Source organism: Chiloscyllium plagiosum, unplaced genomic scaffold (assembly GCF_037043375.1).
Source record: "Chiloscyllium plagiosum isolate Xiang-an unplaced genomic scaffold, Cpla_swu_hap1 HiC_scaffold_31, whole genome shotgun sequence".
Classification (NCBI taxonomy): Eukaryota; Metazoa; Chordata; class Chondrichthyes; order Orectolobiformes; family Hemiscylliidae; genus Chiloscyllium; species Chiloscyllium plagiosum.
In genome coordinates this window covers 53,861,899-53,884,651 of record NW_028270169.1, presented here as the reverse complement: position 1 = coordinate 53,884,651, position 22,753 = coordinate 53,861,899, and the positions used below count along the sequence as shown (strand labels likewise).

The following is a 22,753-nucleotide window of genomic DNA, read 5'->3' as shown; positions in this document are numbered from 1 at the left end:
AGTCTACTTCTTGGTTTTTGTGTTATCGTATGCCTGTTATTTTCAGCCTACACCACTGTCTGCAAGCACTTTGATAATGAAAGCCAAAAGTCTAAGTTTTTCCCTGTCCAATGGCTTTTTCTGATCCATGCTATCTCATGGCAATAAGGAAAGCTTCAAAAGGATTTGGCTCCCAAGCCCATTCTTGCAACCAAGAACCAAACACTCAGGTTCTGAGGAAGGGTCACTCAATCCGAAACTTTAACTCTGGTCTCTGTCCACAGATGCTGCCAGACCTGCTGAACTTTTCCAGCAATTTCTGTTTTCGTTTCTGATTTACAGCATCTGCAGTTCTTTCGGTTTTTAACCAAGCTATCATCTTTGGCGAGTAGCTTCCCTGCCTGTGGGCATCTTGGAAGAGTTTCAGGCTGAGGGAGTAAATCCTAACATAAATATGAAGCCATGCCTTAAGCTGAAGCCTGTTCTGCCAAAGAGTCACTGGATTCAAAAGCATTTACTCTGCTTCTGTCCCCACAGTTGCTGTCAGATCTGCTGAATTTCTCCAGCAATTTCAGTTTTTGTTTCAGATGTCCGGCATCTGTAGTTCTTTGTTCTATTTACCCAAAGGGTGAATGATGTTTAAATATGTACCTTCCTGGCAATTCATGCAAAGGAGGCCGTGCAAAATGTTATGTTTTGCATTCCTTTGGACTGAGCCAGGGTGATTGATTAAAGGACCCTGACATTTGGGCAGTCTGGTGTCTATACATTTTGCCCATGCCTGAACTCTGAAAAGAGCTGTCCTGTTTTCCCATGAACATTAACAAAACCTGGGTGACCGCAGTTATGTTTGAGAAATTGTAGATGTTAACTTAAAATTTGCATGAACAAGATAAAACGTATGAAGCCTGTTGATGACCTAATGATTAGAAAGGTCACTGGTTTTAATGTGTTTCTCTGTTTTGCTAAAGGAATGTGTGTGCTTAAAGTGCTGTAAATTCAGCAGTGATAAAACTGTCACAGTGTATGACTGAAGTACTGTTTAAAGCACACAGTGAATCAGTTGTGAAAAGGTGGGCAATTTATCAGTTCAAGTATTTGATTAGAGTTGGGCTGTGTTAAATATCATGATTAGATTTTCTCAAAACCTGCAAGGAAATAGCTAATGTAAGCCACCTAAATAAGCTGGTCAAATTTCGTTAAAAGAGCTCAAGAGATAAGCCTCTTTCAAGGGACACAGAAGCAATCTTGATGAGCAATTAATCAGACTAGCCAGGGAAAATATGACACATTTGTGATGTTTGCCAGTGGTCAAAGTGATCATTTGCTGGAGACTGAATACTGTCAATGTTTGAACTCACAGCCTTGTCCGTATGGAAGGAATATGATGAAAACTTGCTTTACAGCGTAGTTAGCTAGATTAGGGAGTCATTTAGTCAGTAGCTGGGAATTGGGTTAGAGCAGACTGATCACCTATTTTGGTCTGGATCTCAGACAAGTCCATGTAAATCAGTTCACTTGTGATTATAAGGATTGTAATAAGCATTGTAAGGATAAGGTTTTTTTGCAGTTTTTGTCTGGTGTCATTTGCAATAATAAAGAACATTGGATACATACCGTTGTTAGAACTGCCTTGGCTTATTGATACCCAGAGGAGAAAGTGAGGTCTGCAGATGCTGGAGATCAGAGATGGAAATGTGTTGCATTCCTGAAGAAGGGCTAATGCCCGAAACGTCGATTCTCCTGTTCCCTAGATGCTGCCTGACCTGCTGCGCTTTTCCAGCAACACATTTCCAGTATTGATACCCAGAGCAGACCCAGGCAATCAGGTAAAGTGGGATTAAGAGCCTACCAAATCCGGAAGGGTGCTGCAGGATCTCATTAAGGGAGGGAGGGACCATTGTGTCCCACTGGTCAAACATCTTCCAAATGTCAACCAATCTGCATTCTGCTTCAGTGGCTGCCTGGGGATTAGAGTCTCTGCTTAACAAATAGTTGGAATCTACCATGCAGGGAAAAGTCTTATCAGCCCATTGTCTTCCACTGCACCTGATGGAGTGGATTCTGCCATGGCAAGTTGCAGTGGAGTGGGGTTACAGAATTGACCACCACAAACACAAACCATTATCTGTCTGATGAGATGGGGGGATATCACCACTCTGCCACAATTTTATCTTTCTTGTGCCATTAGTTATCCACAAAATTGCTAGGTCCTTTTTAGTTATTTATCATGCATCAGTGACTTTTGTCAATCAGTGTCCTGAGATCTATTATTCAATGTGGAAACAATATAAGTTTAGTTTAAACAGATTATTCAGTGCAACCTTCATCCCCTGGAACTTCTTTGTGAAGACTTCGCTCATCTGATATCTTCATGATCTGATTTGACATCTGCACTGGGTAAGTTGCTATGCTTATATATTTGATGTTTTGTTTTCTGACTTTTTTTCCATTTACAAGGGAAAGAATTCCCATTTTCTCTTCTGGGTCAGTGATTTCTCACCCTTCATCAATCACCATTGTAATATTGGTGAAACCCAGCAGGTCTGACTGAATCTGTTCAGAGAAAGCAGAGTTAACGTTTTGAGTTCAGTGACCCTTCTTTCTGAGTCTCTTCTTGAATTTCTGTTTTTGTTTCAGATTTCAAGCATTTGCAGTTTGATTTTTTATTATAATATAATATTGTTTTGCTGATTGTTCCAATCAATGAGCAGCAATTATCATTTCTCTTGCAATGTAATAGATGAAACCTTGTAAGCCCACTAAGCCCCTTAGCAATGAAAATCACAATTTCTTTTATTTCTTGAAGGAAGCACAATTGCTATGCATGTGATTTGATTGGATTTGATTTATTATTGTCACATGTGCCTAAGTATTGTGAAAAGTTTTGTTTTGTATGCAATACAGATCATGACACGTAAAGATCATAGGGTGATTGAACATAGCAAAGAATACAAAGTTACGGCTGCACAGGAGGTGCACAAACGCAAGATCAGCATTAGGTTTGAAATTTTAGAGGTCTAGTCAGAAGTCTATTAACAGTGGGGAAGTAGCTATTTTTGAAATCTGTTAGTATGTACGTTTAACCAGGGTGTGAGGGGCCTTTGATGATGTTGACTGCCTTTCCGAGGTATCGAGAACTGTAGATGGAGTCAATGAATGGAAGTTTGGCTTTTGTGAAGGATTAGGTGTGTTCACAATTCTCTGTAGTTTCTTATAGTCCTGAGCATAGCAATTGCCGTACCAAGCCGTAATGCATCCACACAGAATGCTTTCTGTGGTGCATCTATAAAAGTTGGTGAGAATACTTATGGAGAGGCCAAATTTCTTTAGCCTGCTGAGGAAGAAGAAGCACTGTGCCTTCTTGACCATTGCATCAATGTGGGTGGTCCAGGACAGATTGTGGTGATTGTTACCGCAGGAAGTTGATGCTCTAGGAACTTCCTAGGAAGTTGATGCTCTTAACCCTCTCCACCTCAGCTCCCTTCTCCTTTCTTCCTGAAGTTGATGATGAAATCTTTAGTTTTGTTGACATTGAGGGAGAGATTGTTATCTTTACTCCATGCTACCAAGCACTCTATCTCTTTCCTGTATTCTGTCTCATCATTGTTTGGTATCCAATCTACAATAGTGGTGTCAATAGCAAACTTGTAGATGGCGTTCGGATGAAATTTCACCACACAGTCAAGGGTGTATAGGGAGTACAGTAGGAAGATGAGTACGCATCCTTGTGTGGTGCCAGTACTGAGGATTGTTGTCGAGGAGGTGCTGTTGCCTATCATCACTGACTGCAGTTTGTGGATCAGGAAGCTGAGGATCTAGTTGCAGAGGGCAGAGCGGAGACCTAGGTTTCAGAGTTTGGAGATTCTAACCTTATTATCCAGATGTTCCAGGGATGAGTGTTGGGCTAGAGAAATGGTGTCTGCTGTGGAACTGTTGTGCTAGTGACAAATTGCAAGGGTTTGACACAGGCTAGGAGGCTAGAAATGAAGCACTTCATAATTATGGAGGTCAGAGCTGCTGGGTGGTAGTAGTTGAGGCACGTTGCATGTGTTTTCTTCGGTCTCAGGATGATGGTGGTCTTGAAGCAGGTGCAGACTTCGGATTGTAGCAAGGAGAGGTTAAAGGTATCAGCGAATGCTCCTGTATGCTGGTCCACACAGGATCTGAGTGCATGGCCGGGGATTCCATCTGGACCAGTCATTTTCAGTATGTTCACTCTAATGAAGGCCGATCCAACTTCTGCAGCAGTGACTGAAGGAACAGGTGTATCTGAAGGTGTCAGGCCAGGTGACACCATTTCAGTAACTGCTCGAGTGTAAAAAGTATTGAGCATATTAGGAGGGGATGGGTTTTTGTCTGCTAATCTGTTCTGCTTCATTTTATAGCCCACAGGTGGCGGGTGTCCGATAGGTTCGAGACCCAAACTAACCATAGTCCAGTATTGCTTCTTGGCATCTCTAATGACCTCACAGAGGTTGTATCTGGATTTCCTGTAAAGGTCCAGGTCGTCTGAGTTGAACACCGCATGCAGGTCTTCAGTAGGCAACATGTTTCCTGGTTCATCTGTGGTTTCCAGTTTTGGAACATATGGAATGACTTATTTAACCCTTTAGAAGCCTAGGCATTGGTTGTCATCTCACCTTCAATTGAGCATGGAGCATTTGCTGACAATCTTCACCTCAGTTACTCCTTTGTTTTCAGTTTTGGTTTCACAGAATCAAAGGAGTGTTATGTTGCAGGAGGAGGCCACTCAACCCATTTTGTCACCCTGGCTCTTCAAATGGGCATCATTACCTACTATCAATCTCCTAACATTTCCCCTTAACCCTGCATGTTGTTTCTATTAAAATAATAATTTTATGCCTCAATTGAACCTACCTCCACCACACTTCCAGGCAGTGCATTCCATATCGTAACTGTGTGTAAAAGGTTTTCTTTTGACAATCACTTTAAAGCTATGCCCTCTCCTTGTTCATTTTACAAGTGGGCAGTTTTATCTTCTTCCACCCTACTCACAGGTTTGAAAACCTCTATTAGATCTCCTCTTAGCCTTCTTCTCTCCAAAGAAAACAATCCCTCCTTATTTAATCTATCCTTATAACTGAAATTCCTTATCCCTGAAACCATTCTTTTAAATTACTTCTGTATTCTCTCCAATGTGTTCACATACCTTCTATAAGGTGGCACCCAGAATGGTACACTTACCTCATCTGAGGTTTAACGTGTGTTTTATATAAGTTCAATATCACGTCCTTGTCTTGTACTCTATGCCCCTGTTAGTAATACAGAGGATACTAAATGCTTTATTGACTATCCTTTCTCCTTGTCCTCCCACCTTTAATCTGCGCATTTACACACAGACAGGGTGCAGTTATGGCAACTGCTCTGCCCAGGACCATAAGAAACTATGGAAAGTTGTGAACACAGCCTAGTAGGGCTCCCTAACCCTACCAGCCTAAAGTTAGAGACCCAAACTAACTAAATAGACACCGACCGCCTGTGGTAAGGTCTACATGACATAATGAGCTATAAAATGAAGTCTGTCTGCTCCTAAATCCCGTTCAGAATTGTAACCCATATTTTCTGATGTCTTTCAATTTTGCAAAAATGCATCGCCTCACACTTACTTCTCTGCTTTGAAGCTCAATGACGACTTATCCTCCCACTTCGCCAACTTATAAATGTCCTTTAGGAGTGCTATACAGTCCTCAGTTTACAATTCTTTTAGGATTTGTGTCACATCACCTGTTTTGATTTGATTTATTGTTGTCACATGTACCTAAGTACAGTGAAAAGTTTTGATTTGTGGGCAGTACAGGCAGGTCATAATATACAAGGACATACAGACCATAGGCTGTTAAAAGAAAGCAAAGCATTTAAGATGATGGCTGCTGAGAAGGTACACAAAAACAAGGTCAACATTACATTTGAAATTTGAGAGGTCCATTCAGCAGTCTAATAATAGCAGGGAAAATGTTGTTGTTGAATTGTTGGTACGTGTGTTTAAGCTTTTGTTTTCTGCCTGATGGAAGAGGTCGGAAGAGAGTTTAACAGGGGTGGGAGGAGTCTTTGATGACGTTGTCTATCTTTCTGTGGCAACACAAAGTGTAGATGGAGTCCATGGATATTGGCTTGCTGTCTGGGCTGTGTGTACAACTTTCTGTAGTTTCTTACGGAGCTGGGCAGTTTGCCATATCTGCACCCAAATAGAATGCTTTCTACAATTTTTAGATTGTATCTAAACGTTGATGAGAGTCCTTATGGACATGCCAAATTTCTTTAGCCTCCTGAGGAAGAAGAGGCATTGTTGTATCTTCTTGACTGTCGAATCCATGTTGGAGGTCCAGAGCAGTTTGTTGGTGATTGTCACTCCTAGGAAATCAACACTCTCGACACTCCACCTCAACTTCATTGATGTCAAAAGGGGTGTGCCCTCCTCCTTTCTTCTTGAAGTCAATGATCAGCTCTTTAGTTTAGTTGCATTGTGGGAGACATTGTTATCTTTGCGCCACGACAGCAAACATTCTATCTCCTTCCTGTATTCTAACTCATCATCCTGCCTAAAATGGTGGCTCATTAGCAAACTTGTAAATGGCGTATGGATGAATTCTGGCCTTACAGTCATGAGTGTATGGGGAGTATGGTGGGGCTGCGTACACATCCTTGTTGGGCGCCAGTGTTGAGGATTATTGTGGAGGAGGTGTTGGTGTCTTCACTGATTGCGGTCTGTGGTTCAGGAAGCCAAGCATCCAGTTGCAGAGAGCAAAGCAGAGATCTAGGTCTCAGACTTTGGAGATTAGTTTTGTTGCAATTATAGTGTTGAAGGCAGAGCTGTAGTCACTAAGTAGAAGCTTGACATAGGTACCCTTATTATCCAGATGTTCCAGGGATGAGTGTAGGGCTAGGGAAATGGTGTCTGCCAGGGACCTGTTACGCTGGTAGGCAAATTGCAAGGAATCGAAGCAGACTGGTAGGCTAGAGTTGATGTGAGCCATGACTAACCTCTTGAAGCACTTTGTAATTATGGAGGTCAGAGCCACTGAGCAGTAGTCATTGAGGCATATTGCATTTGTTTTCTTTGGTACCAGGATGATGATGGTCTTCTTGAAGAGGTGGCAACTTCAGATTGTAGCAAAGAGAGGTTAAAGATGTCAGCGAATATTCCTGCCAGGCTGGTCCACACAGGATCTGAGTGCACGGCTGGTGACTCCATCTGAATTAGTCACTTTCCTCAGGTTCACGCTCAAGAAGGTCAACCTGACATCTGTAACTGATGGGACAGGTGTATCTGTGGCTATCGGGACAGATGACACCATTCCAATGGCATGCTGCTTGAACTGAGTGTAAAAAGCATTGAGTGTATCAGACAGAAGGACATGTTTTTGTCACCTTTCCTGTTCTGCTTCATTTTGTACCCTGTTATGTTGTGTAGGCCTTGCCACAGGTGATGGGTGTCCATGTGGTTAGCTTGTGCCTCTAACTTGGTCCAGTACTGCCTCTAATGGCTTGTGGAGGTTGTGTCTGGACTTCTTGTAAAGGTCTGTGTCTAGGTCCCCTGCACATCGAAATATAGATCATTAACATAAATCAGGAAAAGCAAGGGCCCCAATACCCAACCCTGGCGACCTCTACTCCAAAATATTCCCTCGCCCAAACAAAAATCCATTCGTGACTACTCTGTTTCTAATCTCTCAGCTAATTTCGTATCCATCTTGCTATCGTCCCTTATATTTTTTATTTCCAAGTAAATTCTTATATCCCCTGTCTTAACCTTTACCAATATACATCAGTTCAGTTCTTGTGTATTCTTGAAAGATGTGTAGAGTTCACAGAAGCTATGATGAATGCCTTGTAACAGACCCGACGCTCCGTAAGGCTCATGGTAACCCTAAACCACATCTGATCAAACCATGGCAGATGCAAATATGTGATACTCAGATGGAAAATTATGATGTATATCTGTGATCAGCAAAACAGACAATGAAATATATAAAGACTGATTGCATAATTTTCAAACAAATGGAGATCTCATAGTGATGTATTCCGCTATTCTTGACACAGTTGGCTAGTTGAACCACCTGAATGTGTGATTACAATTATTGCTGTATATCTCCAACAGCCATAAGAAGGACAGACTGCTAAAGCAGCCATCTTAAAACTGTTAACTCTCCAAAACTTAAAGTTTTGTTGAAAAAAAAAGATTTGATTACTCAAATTGGGGAGACGGCTAAATTGTTTAGTTGCAATCCCAGCTCGAATATGAGAATATTCAATTCATCTTAAGCCTTCAATCTCAGTCCGTTGCAACTTTTCTTATTAGTTGTGCATGTATAAATATAAAAATCAGGGTCCTTTTGGAATATTATTCCCTTTAGAAAAATCTAATTTGTTAATATATTGTGGTCTTTTAAATCCTAAGGACTATTTCAATGGTATCACATTGGCCAGTAGGGATCATTGGCAAGGTGCATATCCTGTTGCTTTACTTGTGTGATGCATGATGCATATCTTTGTGTGAATTATTTTTAGTCAACCCATTTAAACATGTTATGACACCACTCAATGGCAAATGATTCAGGAACTTGCATCTCCTGGTCCAGTGATACAGACCCTATCATTGTATCAGAAGTCCCTTTCAGCTGCGTATACATATGTATTTAATTAACCTGTTCAAGCATGTCTGGGGCAAATGGGACTGGAACCCAGAGCCTTCAAGACAACCTAATTGTTCCAATTTTATTGGCTGAAATAAACAAGATGAAAGGGTTTTTCAACACATCTATTTTGGGCCACTAATACTGACAGCATAGTCATTGCTCATTGATTTTATGCCACATGTAGAAAGTTTTGTGCACGCGCACTTTGCTGGTAACAAATATGGTGGCAACCCAAATAAGCAGAATAAATACGAGTGGATGGGACAGAAGGACATCACTGGCAGGGGGTACTTGTATGCACATTTTGCATGTGCATACTGACAACATTTTTGGGGAGTCAGCAGACATACCGTTGATTATATGAGCCATCAAAAACTATAACTGAAAAGTCTATGCTGTCAGCTGTAAAATGAACAGCATCACACTGTTGGTGTTTCAATTGATAATTCTTGGCCCAATAGCACAACCTTCTAAAAATGAATTGGAGCATTGAACAGATAGAATACAAATGGGTAAGAGAGTTTGGTACATTTTCTATTCATTCTGAAATGATAATGAAGATGTGTAGTGTAGGCAGTTGAACAAAAGAACAGCAAGAACATTAAGTCATGGGACAGTTTTCATCTGAATCATGCTGGTACCAGAGTCCTAGTGAATCGCATAACTAGGGCTGTAGACAGGCCTTTAAACTAAATGGAGGGATGGGGTGGGGGTGGGGTTCTGTTATAGGGGAAATTAGAAAACTCACCTTAAAGGAATAGGTAAGGTGCAGTTTAGTGATGTTACCAGACAATAAAACTGAGGGAAGAGCAGGTGAATATGTTTATGCACCAAGGAATTATAAAAAAGTAGGGAAATTTAACAGTGGAACAAATTTAAAAGCTTTGTATATAAATGCATGAAGCATTCAAAACAATTAATGAGTTAATAGCGCAAATAGAAACAAATGGGTACGATTTGGTAGTGATTACTGAGACATGGTTACAAGGAGATCAGATCTGGAATTGAATATCTTGGGGTACTCAGCATTTCAGAAAGATAGACTGAAAGGAAAAGGAGGTGGTGTGACCTTGCTGGTGAAGGAAAGGATCAGTGCTGTAATGCGAAATGGCATAAGCATGGGAGATCAAGATTAACACACATTAACATGGGAAATCAGTCTAGCAGAAATAAGAAATAGCAAAGGGAAGAAGTACTTAGTAGGAGTAATCTATCGGTCCCCAAGCAGTGGTTCTACAGTGGGGCACAGTATAAACCAGGAAATATTAGAGACTTGCAAGAAAGTTACAACAATAATCATGGGTGATTTTAACATGCACATAGATTGGAAGAATTAAGTTGGCAAGAGTAGCCTGGAGGCAGAGTTCATTGAATGTATTAGAGTTTGTTTCTTGGAGTAGCATGTTGTGGAACCAACCAGAGAGCAGGCTACTCTGGATTTGGTCTTGTGTAATGAGGAGAGATTAATTGATGATATCATAGTTAAGGATCCTCAATGGAGTACTGATATGATAGAATTCAATATTCAGTTTGGAGGTGAGAAAGTGGAGTCTCACAGTAGTATTCTGGAATTAAAGAAAGGAAATTATATAGGTATGAGGACAGATTTGGGCAGGAAGGCTAAATGGTAAGACAGTGGATGAGCAGTGGCAGATATTTAAGGAGCTGCTCAATTCCTCACAATTAAAATGTATCCCAATGAGAAAGAAAGATGGTAAGGGGAGGGGTGGGGGGATAAAAACATCCATGGTTGAACAAGGTGGTCAAGGACAACATAAAGTCAAAAACTAAGGTATACCATATTGCAAAGGCCAGTGGCAGCATGGACGATCAGGAAACTTTCAAACATAAACAAAGGGATACCAAAACATTAATAAAAAGAGCTGAGGTAAATTATAAAAGAAAACTTGTGCAAAATATCAAAAAGGATAGCAAAAACTTCTGCAGGTATATAAAAGGGAAGAGAGTTGGTAAAGTGAATATTGATCCCTTGGAAGATGAAACTGGAGATTTAATAGTGGGGAACACTGAGATGGCAGAGATGCTGAATCAATACTTTGCCTCAGTTTTCATGGTGGAGGACAATAGTACCATTCCTGCTGGGATGGGCAAATCAGAGGCAATATACTCATACATATTGCCAATTTCTGCGACGAGGATGTTTACCTCCAATCAAGAATGTCCAAGGTGTCCTTAAATCTTCTACTGTCACAGAGAAGGAAAGTATAGGCTTATAAAGTAAAAGAATATAGCAGCATTGTAGTGTAGCTGTTTAGAGAAGGATACCTCAAGTGGAAGGAAGGGACTGAGACTGTACAAACACAAAGAAAAGCAGCAAAAGGGTAAAAAAAATCATAAAAATGTAAAATTTATGGGTTTTTTATTTAAATGCATATAGTATTCAGAAGAACATGAATTAATGGTACAAATAGAGATGTTAATGGGTATGACCTTACAGTCCTTACAAAGACAACATTACAAGAATATCAAAGCAAGGAACTAAATATCCAGAGGTGTGAGACTTTTGGAAAGAACAGGCAGGAAGGAAAGAATGATAGGGTGACTTTGTTAGTATGGGATGGAAAAAATAAAATAGCAAGGAATGATGTTGAATTGTAAAATGTAGAATCTGTTTCAGAGGAGTTAAGAAATAAGAAGGGGAGGAAGATGTTTGTAAGAATAGTCCATAGGCTCCCTTCAGTAATTATATTGTAGGACAGGGGATAAATAAAGAGATCATGAAAGTGTGTAAAAAAAGACTGTGTGTTAATCTTGAGTGACTTTAATCTTCACATAAATTGACAGAAAATCAAATTGGTAGCCATGAATTTATAGAGTGTATTCTGGATAGTCTCCTCGGACAATATGTTGTGAATCCAATCAGGAGTCAGACAGTTTTTGATTTGTTAATATGTAATGAGACAGGTTTGACAAATTATGTCACGGGAAAAGATCCCTTGGAAGACAGCAACCATAACATGACAGAATTTAACATTCCATTTGAAAGGGAGAAACGTGGATCAGAAACAACTGCATTAAATTGAAATAACAGTAATTACAAAGGAATGAGGACAGTCTTGGCTAGAGTAGGTTGGGAAAGATGTTTTAACAGCAAAGACAGTTAATGAACAATGATGGATGTCTAAGAAAATAGTTCATGACTGACAATGAAATGAGGAGGAACAATTGTTGGAAACAACTATGGCTAAACTAACCTGGGAAATTCAGGATAATATCGAATTGAAAGAAAAAAAAACATACTTTGTGGTGGAAATTAGTAGTAAACCAGAGAACTGGAAATGTTTAAGAACCAACAAAAGATAATCAAAAAATTGAGGAAGAAAAGAAACTTTGATGGTAAACTGTTAAGTAACAAAAAGAGATAATAAGAATTAGTTTAAGTATATAAAAGAAAAGAGGAGACCAAAGTGAACAGAGGCCCTTTAGCAAATGAGACTGTGGAAATAATAATGGGGAACTAGTAAATGGTAGAGGAGTTGAATAAATACTTTGCATCAGTCTTCACAGTAGAAGACAATAGCAGTATTTCACAAATAGTAAATAATCAAGGGGCAGGAGAGATAGTAAGTACAATAACAAGCACTTGATATAAGTTATAGGGAAACTGATTGTACTAAAGATGAAGAAGTCACCTGGCCATGCTAGGATATTAAAAGAAATAGCTAAGAGATGTTGGATGCTCTATTAGTAATTGTTCAAGTATCCTTAGATTCTGTAAAAATCCTGGAGGATTGGAGAACTACCAATGTAACAGCTTTATTTTTAAAGGAAGGAGGAAAAAATAACAGTAAACTGTAGATCAGGTAGTTGAACATCTGTCATTGGTAAATATTAGGGTTTATTATTAAGGATCTATTAGCAGTGCATTTAGAGGTAAACAATATAATTAAGCATGACCTCATTCTTTGTGGAAGTAACAAACAAGATAGATAAAGGGAGCAAATAGATGTAACAGATTTGGACTTTCAAAAGGCATTTGAAAGATGCCACATATGAGGTTACCGAGGAAGATGATTTTGGAGGTAGCGCATTAGCATGGCCCGAGGATTGGTTAACTAACAGAAAACAGAGAGTTGTAATAAAGGCAGCATTTTCAGGATGGCACCCTGTAACTCGCGATGTGCTACAGGGATCAGAGGTGGGACCATAATTATTTGCAATGTATATTATTGACTTTGAGTAAAGTGAATGTCCTAAGTTAGTGGATGACACAAAAATAGATGGGAAGGTAATTGGTGTTACAGTGGGTGGTCTGCAGTCTGTAGAGGGATATAGATGGTAAATAAGTGGGCAACATTTTGACACATGGTGGGAAAATGTGAGGTTATGCACTTTGGCATGAAGAATAGAGGAGCTAAATGTTATTCAAATGGAGAAGGACTGCAGACAGCTACATAAGAATTTGGATATCCTTGTGTATGAATCACAAAACGTTAGCCTACAAGTTCAGTGTGCAGCTGCTCTAATCACCCACCTGGTGATTGGTGATGCTATGCCAATGATGGCATTGACATTTGGTTCCGGTTGTCAGTGCCATGGATGTGTCTAAAAGGCTCCTGTGACCAGAGTGAAAATTGGAGAGAAGAAAGCTGAAGGAGAAGTTGAGTAGGTTTGGCCTGTACTCATTGGAGTTTAAAAAATGAAGGGAGATCTTATCAGGATTCTCAGGGGTCTTGACAGATTTGAGATATCGTTTCACTTGTGAGAGAGTCTAAGAGGGCATAATTTCAGAAAAAGGAGTTGCACATTTATAACAGAGATGAGGAGGACTTTCTTCGATTAGAGGTGGGGAATCTATGGAATTCTTTACTGTAGAGGATTGTTGAGGCTAGGTCATTAAGTATATTGAAGGCTAAACTCGACAGATCGATAAGGGAATCAGGAAAAAGCAGGAAAGTAGAGTTGAGGATTATCAGATCCGCCAGTGAATGGTGGAGCAGACTAGATGGACTGAATGATCTATTTCTGTTGCTGTGTTTTATGGTCATCATTATGGCGTTATGCGCATGGGTGGCACAGTGTCCTCAAAGCGCCTGGGACCTGGGTTCAATTCCAGCCTCAGGCAACTGCCTGTGCAGAGTTTGTACATTCTCCCCATGTCTGCGTGAGTTTCCTGCAGGTGATCTGGTTTCCTCCCACAGTCCAAAGATGCGCAGGTTAGGTGGATTGACAATGCTAAATTGCCCGTCGTGTCCAGGGATGTGCAGGCTAGGTGGATTAGCCATGCTAAGTTGCCGATAATGACCAGGGATGTGCAGGCTCAGTGGATTAGTCATGGGAAGTATGGGTTATGGGGATGGGTTGGGTCTGGGTGGGATGCTCTTCAGAGGGTCAGTGTGGACTTGATGGGCTGAATGGGCTGCTTCCACACTGTCGGGATTATATTCTTTGATAAGTACTGAAATCTGATTTTGCTGATGCTAAATGTGTGGAAAAAGACTGGTGGTAAAGATTTGAGAATTCAAAGTCGAGAAGTTGACATTTTGCTTCTAATAATGTTTTCTATTGTTTCAGAAGATCTCGTGTCACTAGTCCTCGAAAACAGAAGGAATTACCCACAGAACCCCCTTTCACAGCCTACGTAGGAAATTTACCTTTTAATACTGTGCAGGGAGACATTGATGCCATCTTTAAGGAGTTAAGCGTAAGGAGCGTTCGACTAGTCAGAGACAAAGAAACAGACAAGTTCAAAGGTATAGTACAAATCAAGTTTTGTCTTTTATTTTTATGTGAATGCATATAGTATCTTTGTTTTGTAAACATGTGATTCAGCTGTCCGCTTTTAAAGATCTATATTCTTTAATCTATATTGCTCTTGTTTCCTGTCCTATAAACTACACAAATGATTTTCAATCAATTTTGATGAACATTACAAAAGTTTCTGAATTCTCTTATTAATTCACAATTTGATTGCAAATGTTTGCATTTGGAAACAAAATCTTTAGATTTTCAATGTTGTTGGAGACATTGATTCTAAAATTATGCTATGAAAGTATTATCATTGCCCCAACTATGCAGCTATACTGCCACAATCAGATTCGAATATAGTGAGTATAGTTCATCTCTCTGCACACTTTAATGCATTTACTTAAAGTTCCAGCTAAATATTGCAAGTGTTCTTACACTTTTTTTTTCCATAAGCTTCTGGGACAGTTATTTTTCTGCAGTTGCTTTGGTTATGTTATAAATTCTGATAGCAAGCATTTGTTGTCAGTATTCATATACTAAGACTTGGAAATTCTGCTCACACTAATTGTTAACTCTTGGAATAATCACAGTAAATCCTGCTATCATCTGGGACTGAATTTCTGGGTCCCTTTGAATTTGTTGATGATGAAAGATGGGGCCGGAATACCCCATTGTCAGCTGGTGTGGTTACCTGACCCCATTCTTGCTACCTGTCATTTTCATCAAGGCAATTTGCCCCACAATTTACTCCCACAAGGCAAGCAGCCAATTAGGCTTATTAAAAGCCTTGACCATGGTTGGAGAGGCCAACAGGGATCTTCTAGTCAGCCTCCGGTTTCTCAACATAATAGAGGACAGTTATAGAGTCATAGAGTCAAAGGAAACAGAGCCTTCAGTCCAACCCATCCATACCAACCGGATATCCCAACCCAATCTAGTTCCATCAATCATATCCCTCCAATTCATATACCCATCCAAATGCCTCTTAAATGTTGCAATTGTACCAGCCTCCATCACTTCCTCTGGCAGCTCATTCCATAGGTAAAAACAAGAACTGCAGACGCTGGAAACCATATTCTAGATTAGAGTGGTGCTGGAAAAGCACAGCAGTTCGGGCAGCATCCGAGGAGCAGGAAAATCAAAAATCAGAAACCCTGATGAAAGGCTTTTGCCCAAAACGTTAATTTTCCTACTCCTCGGATTCTGCCTGAACTGCTGTGCTTTTCCAGCACCACTCTAATCTAGAAGCTCATTCCATACATGTACCACCCTCTGTATGAAAACGTTGCCCCTTAGGTCTCTTTTATATCTTTCCCCTCTGACCCTAAACCTACGCCCTCTAGTTCTGGACTCCCCACCCCAGGGAAAAGACTTTGTCTATTTACCCTATCCATGCCTCTCATAATTTTGTAAACCTCTATGAGGTCACCCCTAAACCTCCAACGCTCCAGGGAAAACAACCCCATCCTGTTCAGCCCCTCCCTGTAGCTCAAATCTTCCAACATCCTTGTAAATCTTTTCTGAACCCTTTCAAGTTTCACAACATCTTTCCGATAGGAAGGAGACCAGAATTGCATGCAATATTCCAACAGTGGCCGAACGAATGTCCTGTACAGCCGCAACATGACCTCCCAACTTCTGTACTCCATACTCTGACCAATAAAAGAAAGCATACCAAACGCCTTCTTCACTATCCTATCTACCTGCGTCTCCACTTTCAAGGAGCTATGAACCTGCACTCCAAGACCTCTTTGTTCAGCAACACTCCCTAGGACCTTACCATTAAGTGTATAAGTCCTGCTAAGGTTTGCTTTCCCAAAATGCAGCACCGCGCATTTAGCTGAATTAAACTCCATCTGCCACTTCTCAGCCCATTGGCCCATCTGGTCAAGATCCTATTGCAATCTGAGGTATCCTTCTTCACTGTCCACTACACCTCATCTGCAAACTTACTAACTATACCTCTTATGCTTGCATCCAAATTATTTATATATATGAGAAAAAGTAGAGGGCCCAACACCGATCCTTGTGGCACTCCACTGGTCACAGGCCTCCAGTCTGAAAGACAACCCTCCACCACCACCCTCTGTCTTCTACCTTTGAGCCAGTTCTGTATCCAAATGGCTAGTTCTCCCTGTATTCCATGAGATCTAACCTTGCTAATCGGTCTCCCATGCGGTACCTTGTCGAACGCCTTACTGAAGTCCATATAGATCACATCTACTGCTCTGCCCTCATCAATCCTCTTTGTTACGACTTCAAAAAACTCAATCAAGTTTGTAAGACATGATTTCCCATGCACAAAGCCATGTTGACTATCCTGAATCAGTCCTTGCTTTTCCAAATTCATATACGTCCTGTCTCTCAGGATTTCCTCCAACAACTTTCCCACCACCGACGTCAGGCTCACTGGTTTATATTCTCTGGTTTGTCCTTACCACCCTTCTTAAACAGTAGCACCACGTTAGCCAATGTCCAGTCTTCCAGCACCTCGCCTGTGACTATTGATGATACAAATATCTCAGCAAAAAGCCCAGCAATCATTTCTCTAGCTTCCCAGAGTTCGAGGGTACACTTGATCAGGTCCTGGCGATTTATCCACCTTTATGCGTTTCAAGACATCCAGCACTTTCTCATCTGTCATATGGACATTTTGCAAGGTGTCACCATCTATTTCCCTACAGTCGATATCTTCCGTATCCTTTTCCACAGTAAACACTGATGCAAAGTACTCGTTTAGTATTCCCCCCCCCCCCCCCATTTTCTGCGGCTCCACACAAAGGCCGCCTTGCTGATCTTTGAGGGGCCCTATTCTCTCCCTTTTGTCCTTAATGTATTTGTAAAAACCCTTTGGATTCTCTTTAATTCTATTTGCCAAAGCTATCTCATGTCCCCGTTTTGCCCTCCTGATTTCCCTCTTAAGTATACTCCTATTGCCTTTATACTCTTCTAAGGATTCACTCGTTCTATCCTGTCTATACCTTATGTATGCATCCTTCTTTTTCTTAACCAAACCTTCAATTTCTTTAGTCATCCAGCATTCCCTACACCTACCAGCCTTTCCTTTCACCCTAACAGGAATATACTTTCTCTGGACTTTCATCATCTCATTTCTGAAGGCTTCCCATTTTCCAGCCATCCCTTTGCTTGCGAACATCTGCCCCCAATCAGCCTTCGAAAGTTCCTGCCTAATACCGTCAAAATTGGTCTTTCTCCAATTTAGAACTTCAACTTTTAGATCTGGTCTATCCTTTTCCATCACTATTTTAAAACTATTCGAATTAGGGTCGCTGGCCCCAAAGTGCTCCCCCACTTCAGTCACCTGCCCTGCCTTATTTCCCAAGATTAGGTCAAGTTTTAGATTAGATTAGATTACTTTAGATTACTTACAGTGTGGAAACAGGCCCTTCGGCCCACAAGTCCACACCGACCCGCCGAAGCGTATACCACCCAGACCCATACTCCTACATTTACCCCTTCACCTAATACTACGGACAATTTAGCATGGTCAATTCATCTAACCTGCACGTTTTTGGATTGTGGGAGGAAACCAGAGCACCTGGAGGAACCCCACGCAGACACGGGGAGAATGTGCAAACTCCACACAGTCAGTCGCCTGAGTCGGGAATTGAACCCGGGTCTCTGGCGCTGTGAGGCAGCAGTGCTAACCACTGTGCTACCCACTCACCGTGCACCTTCTCTAGTAGGTACATCCACATAGAACATAGAAGAATACAGCGCAGTACAGGCCCTTTGGCCCTCGATGTTGCGCCGATCCAAGCCCACCTAACCTATACTAACCCACTATCCTCCATATACCTATCCAATGCCTGCTTAAATGCCCATAAAGAGGGAGAGTCCACCACTGCTACTGGCAGGGCATTCCATGAACTTACGACTCGCTGAGTGAAGAACCTACCCCTAACTTCAGTCCTATATCTACCCCCCCTTAATTTAAAGCTATGCCCCCTTGTAATACCCGACTCCATACGCGGGAAAAGGTTCACACTGTCAACCCTATCTAACCCCCTAATCATTCTGAATCAGAAAATTTTCTTGTTGACACTTAACAAATTCCTCTTCATCTAAACCCTTAACACTATGGTGGTCCCAGTCTATATTTGGAAAGTTAAAATCCCCTACCATAACCACCCTATTATTCTTACAGATTGCTGAGATCTCCTTACAAGTTTGTTTCTCAATTTCCTTCTGACTATTGGGGGGTCTACAATACAATCCCAGTAAGGTGATCATCCCTTTCTTATTTCTCAGTTCCACCCAAATAACTTCCCTGGATGTATTTCCAGGAATATCCTCCCTCAGTACAGCTGTAATGCTATACCTTATCAAAAACGCCACTCCCCCTCCTCTCTCGCCTCCCTTTCTCTCCTTCCTGAAGCATTTGTATCCTGGAAATTAAGCTGCCAGTCCTGCCCATCCTTGAACCATGTTTCTGTAATTGCTATGATATCCCAGTCCCATGTTCCTAATCATGCCCTGAGTTCATCTGCCTTCCCTGTTGGGCCACTTGCATTGAAATAAATGCAGTTTAATTTATTAGTCCTACCTTGTCCCTGCCTGTCCTGACTGTTTGACTCGCTTCTGTTCTCAACTGTACCAGTCTGAGATTGATCGCTTTTCTCACTATCTCCCTGGGTCCCACCCCTCCACCTTACTAGTTTAAATCCTCCTGAGCAGTTCTAGCAAATTTCCCTGCCAGTATATTAGTCCCCTTACAATTTAGGTGCAATCCATCCTTCTTGTACAGGCCACTTCTACCCCAAAAGAGATTCCAGTAATCCAAAAATGTGAATCCTTTCCCCGTACACCAACTCCTCAGCCATGTATTCATCTGCTCTATCCTCCTATTCCTGCCCTCACTAGCTCGTAGCACCGGGAGTAATCCAGATATTACTACTCTCGAGAACCTCTTTTTTAAATTCCTGCCTAACTCTCTGTAATCTCCCTTCAGAATCTCAACCTTTTCCCTTCCTATGTCATTGGCTCCACTGTGGACAATGACCTCTTGCTGGGCCCTCTCCCCCGTGAGAACATTCTGCACCCTCTCTGAGATATCCTTGATCCTGGCACCAGGGAAGCAACACACCATTCTGATTTTTTGCTGCTGGCCACAGAAACGTCTGTCTGTACCTCAGACTAGAGAATCCCCTAACACAATTGATCTCTTCCAACCCGATATACTCCTCGTTGCATTAGAACCAGTCTCAATACCAGAAACTTGGCTGTTCGTGCAACATTCCCCTGAGAATCCATCACCCCCTACATTTTTCAAAACAGCATACCTGTTTGAAATGAGTATTGCCACAAAAGACTCCCGCAGCTGCCTACCTCTCTTACCTTTCCTGGAGTTAACCCATCCATGTGACTGTGTCTGAGACTTTCCTTCCTTCCTATAACTGCCATTCATCACATACATTGCTATTGCAAATACCTCATTGCTTCTAACTGACTCTTCAACCAATCCATTCGATCCTAAAAAGTTACTGTTTTCCTCTAGAAATAAATCAGGATTGAGGTAACCGTTCTGGCTTCCTTTGCCCGGGGGCAGGCTCCCAGCTGGGACCCACCCTCTAGCAGCATCTTCAGACCCTCTCCGCAGAGAGATTCTCTTCCCCCTTATCCTCACATTGATCATTTAGTTACTGAATGTGTTTTTATTTGAAGCTTTTAAATGTTGGCAAGAAGGCCTCCCTTTGAAGTACCCTCATTGTTACTTAAATTTTACTGCAGCATGCTGATTTTCTCAAACTAGAAGTCCTCTGTCTCTGCAGCCTCATGAGCCTTTCTACTGCTTTTAGTTGGACAGGAAATCTGCTCTATTTGACCTAAGGGAATGCGTCCCTGAATATCCTAAAAAGTAACTGCTTTCCTCTGGGAACGAGAGAAGAATGAAGTAACATTTCTGGCTTCCTTTCCTTCGAGGGAAAATCCAACCCTAATGTCTACTTTTCCAGCAACACTCACTGACTAGCAGCAGTCAACAGAGAGGCCATGGTTACCTCCATGCCTTTTACCACCATTGTAGCTGAAAACCATCTTGTCACAAACCAGAGATCAATTCTTGGGCCTAGTTCCCTGGTCCGTTTGGTTCGATTTCTAAATAGATCACTCACTGAGTCTTTAGGGAAACTGACCACGGAATTTTAAGTTTTTAGATTAGAGTGGTGCTGGAAAAGCATAGCAGGTCAGGATGTTTCGGGCAAAGGCCCTTGCCCAAAATGTCGATTTTCCTGCTCCTTGGATGCTGCCTGACCTGCTGTGCTTTTCCAGCACCACTCTAATCTAAACTCTGGTTTCTAGCATCTGTAGTCCTCATTTTGCCAGAGAATCTTAAGGCAATCCAATCTGACCATTGCAATTACCAATTGAACCATTGAGATATAAAGCTGGAAAGATCTTAATTCAGATTTTTAGTTCAAAATGAGACAGACAAATTCAATTATGGTGAAAATAGGTACACTGATAATGGCCTCAACCTCACTGAGGCATGATTAAAAAGTAATTAGCATTGCTATCAAAATACTCCTGCCATGGACCGTACACACGTGGATGACAGCCTTGATCCCTCCAATAGGAGAATAACTTATCAAATTTAAGCACAAGTGGAAGTTATTTTGTCTAATTTTAGTGATTCTAACTCGTGAAATAATGTTGATTTGGTATCTTTGCAGTTATGTTTACATACATGCTTCTGTTGGCAATCAATACTTTGTGTAAGTTGAGTTTAAATGTTTTTTAGGTTTTTGTTATGTAGAATTTGATGACTTGGAGTCTCTTAAAGAAGCACTGACATACGATGGAGCAGTAAGTATTGTCAGAAGCAATCGACAAAATATTGATCAAATTACTCTAATAGTATTCTATAATAGTAGTAATGTCTAGTATTCTGGAATGACAAACTGATCTTTGTGATAGTGACATGACAACTATCATCGATTGTCATGAAAATATATCTGCTTAACTCAAGTTCTTTAGGAAAGTAAACCCGCCATATGTAACTGATTTAATCTATATGTGGTCCCAGACTCATCGCAATGTGGTTGACTCTTAATCAGTCACTGAAATGGCCTCGTAATTCACTCAATTCAAGGGGAGCAGGAATGGGCCAAAAATGTTTGCCTTGCCTGTGATGCTGTCATTCTACAAAAAAGACCATGATGAAAGCATATTTAAGCTTATTTAAGAATGTTGATGATATGTCATTTTTAACTGGATGATGTCTAACAGTTTTTTACAACACATAGATTTTAAGATGAGAGGCATAGGCAGGCCTCATGAATTATTTTAGAGCTTAACTATGGCTTCTAATGGAAAGTGACTTCCTTCAGCACGATATTAGGGTAACTCCAGACTTTTGAGAATTTGTTTGGTGTATGATTATTGTTTATTTAATATTAGAAAAACATTTGTGTCATGCTAACCAAACGTCATTTAAATTATGAGCATTGAACCTGTCTGATACAGTGATGTATAATAATATAGTCATGTACAAAGGTTTGACATCACAACTGGTAGTTCATTTCATTTGGATTCTGCACCTGCCAGTTAGGGTCCAAAGTTGTGTCTGTGATGTGTTTTTGGGAGTTTTCAGGACATCTTATGGTAACAGCAATGGTGGTGCACAGTGAATGGCTGCCAGAAATATGCAGTGCAAATAGCTCACGCAGCTGATTTGACATTAGCAGAGTTCTTTTGAAGCCCAGAGCTCTATTTAACATTCACTCTTGTCTTCACATGGCTGAAGAAGAGACCAACACCTTAATTAGTCCTTTTCAATGGGATCAGCAAGCTAGTTGCGGAGAAAGATGGAGGGAAAAGTTCTCATACAAATGGGAACTCAGTGTAGAAGGTGGGGGAAAGGATCCTCCTCCTTCTACATTTTTTCAGCCTCCATTGACTAGTGAATTTTCATCTCATTTTCCATGTTGGGAGAGTTTATTTTTCTGGTATTTTAGCTGTGAAAGTGAATAACTGTGACTAGCAGAGAGCTGAAAGGATCAGTGCTGGGACCTCCGATGTTTACAGTCTATATTAATGACATAGGTAGGGCTGGACACTGCCTGAATCTTGTGTGGGTGGGGTGGGAGCGTGGGTGCGGTGATGTATATTCATGACATAAAAATCCAAGCAATCATACATCCAGGTTTATTGATAATTTAAAGCTAGGAATGAAATCATGATAATCTTGAATGGTGGAAAACTATACTTATGCTTTTATGAGTTATGTCCATTCAGGCTTATGAAGGAATCTGAGACATCAGCCATTAGATGTACCATGGTTACGTCTACAGGATGCTGATGGCAACCATTTCCATGTTGGAAAGAACGGGCTCCAAGCTCTGCAAAAAGTCCTGTTGAAAGTTGGTGCTTGACTTCTCCTTGCT

At 41.0% G+C, this 22,753-nt stretch overlaps 1 protein-coding gene across 1 annotated transcript in view; it reads left to right on the top strand.

Moving 5' to 3' along the window:
* The window catches only part of LOC122564232 (eukaryotic translation initiation factor 4H), a 53,281-nt gene that overhangs the window by 15,962 nt on the left and 14,566 nt on the right, over positions 1 to 22,753 (top strand). Inside the window, exons 2-3 of the mRNA XM_087977062.1 lie at positions 14,175 to 14,353; positions 21,109 to 21,173. Of these exons, the coding sequence (XP_087833188.1) occupies positions 14,175 to 14,353; positions 21,109 to 21,173 (244 nt within the window). The remainder of the gene's footprint in view (positions 1 to 14,174; positions 14,354 to 21,108; positions 21,174 to 22,753) is intronic.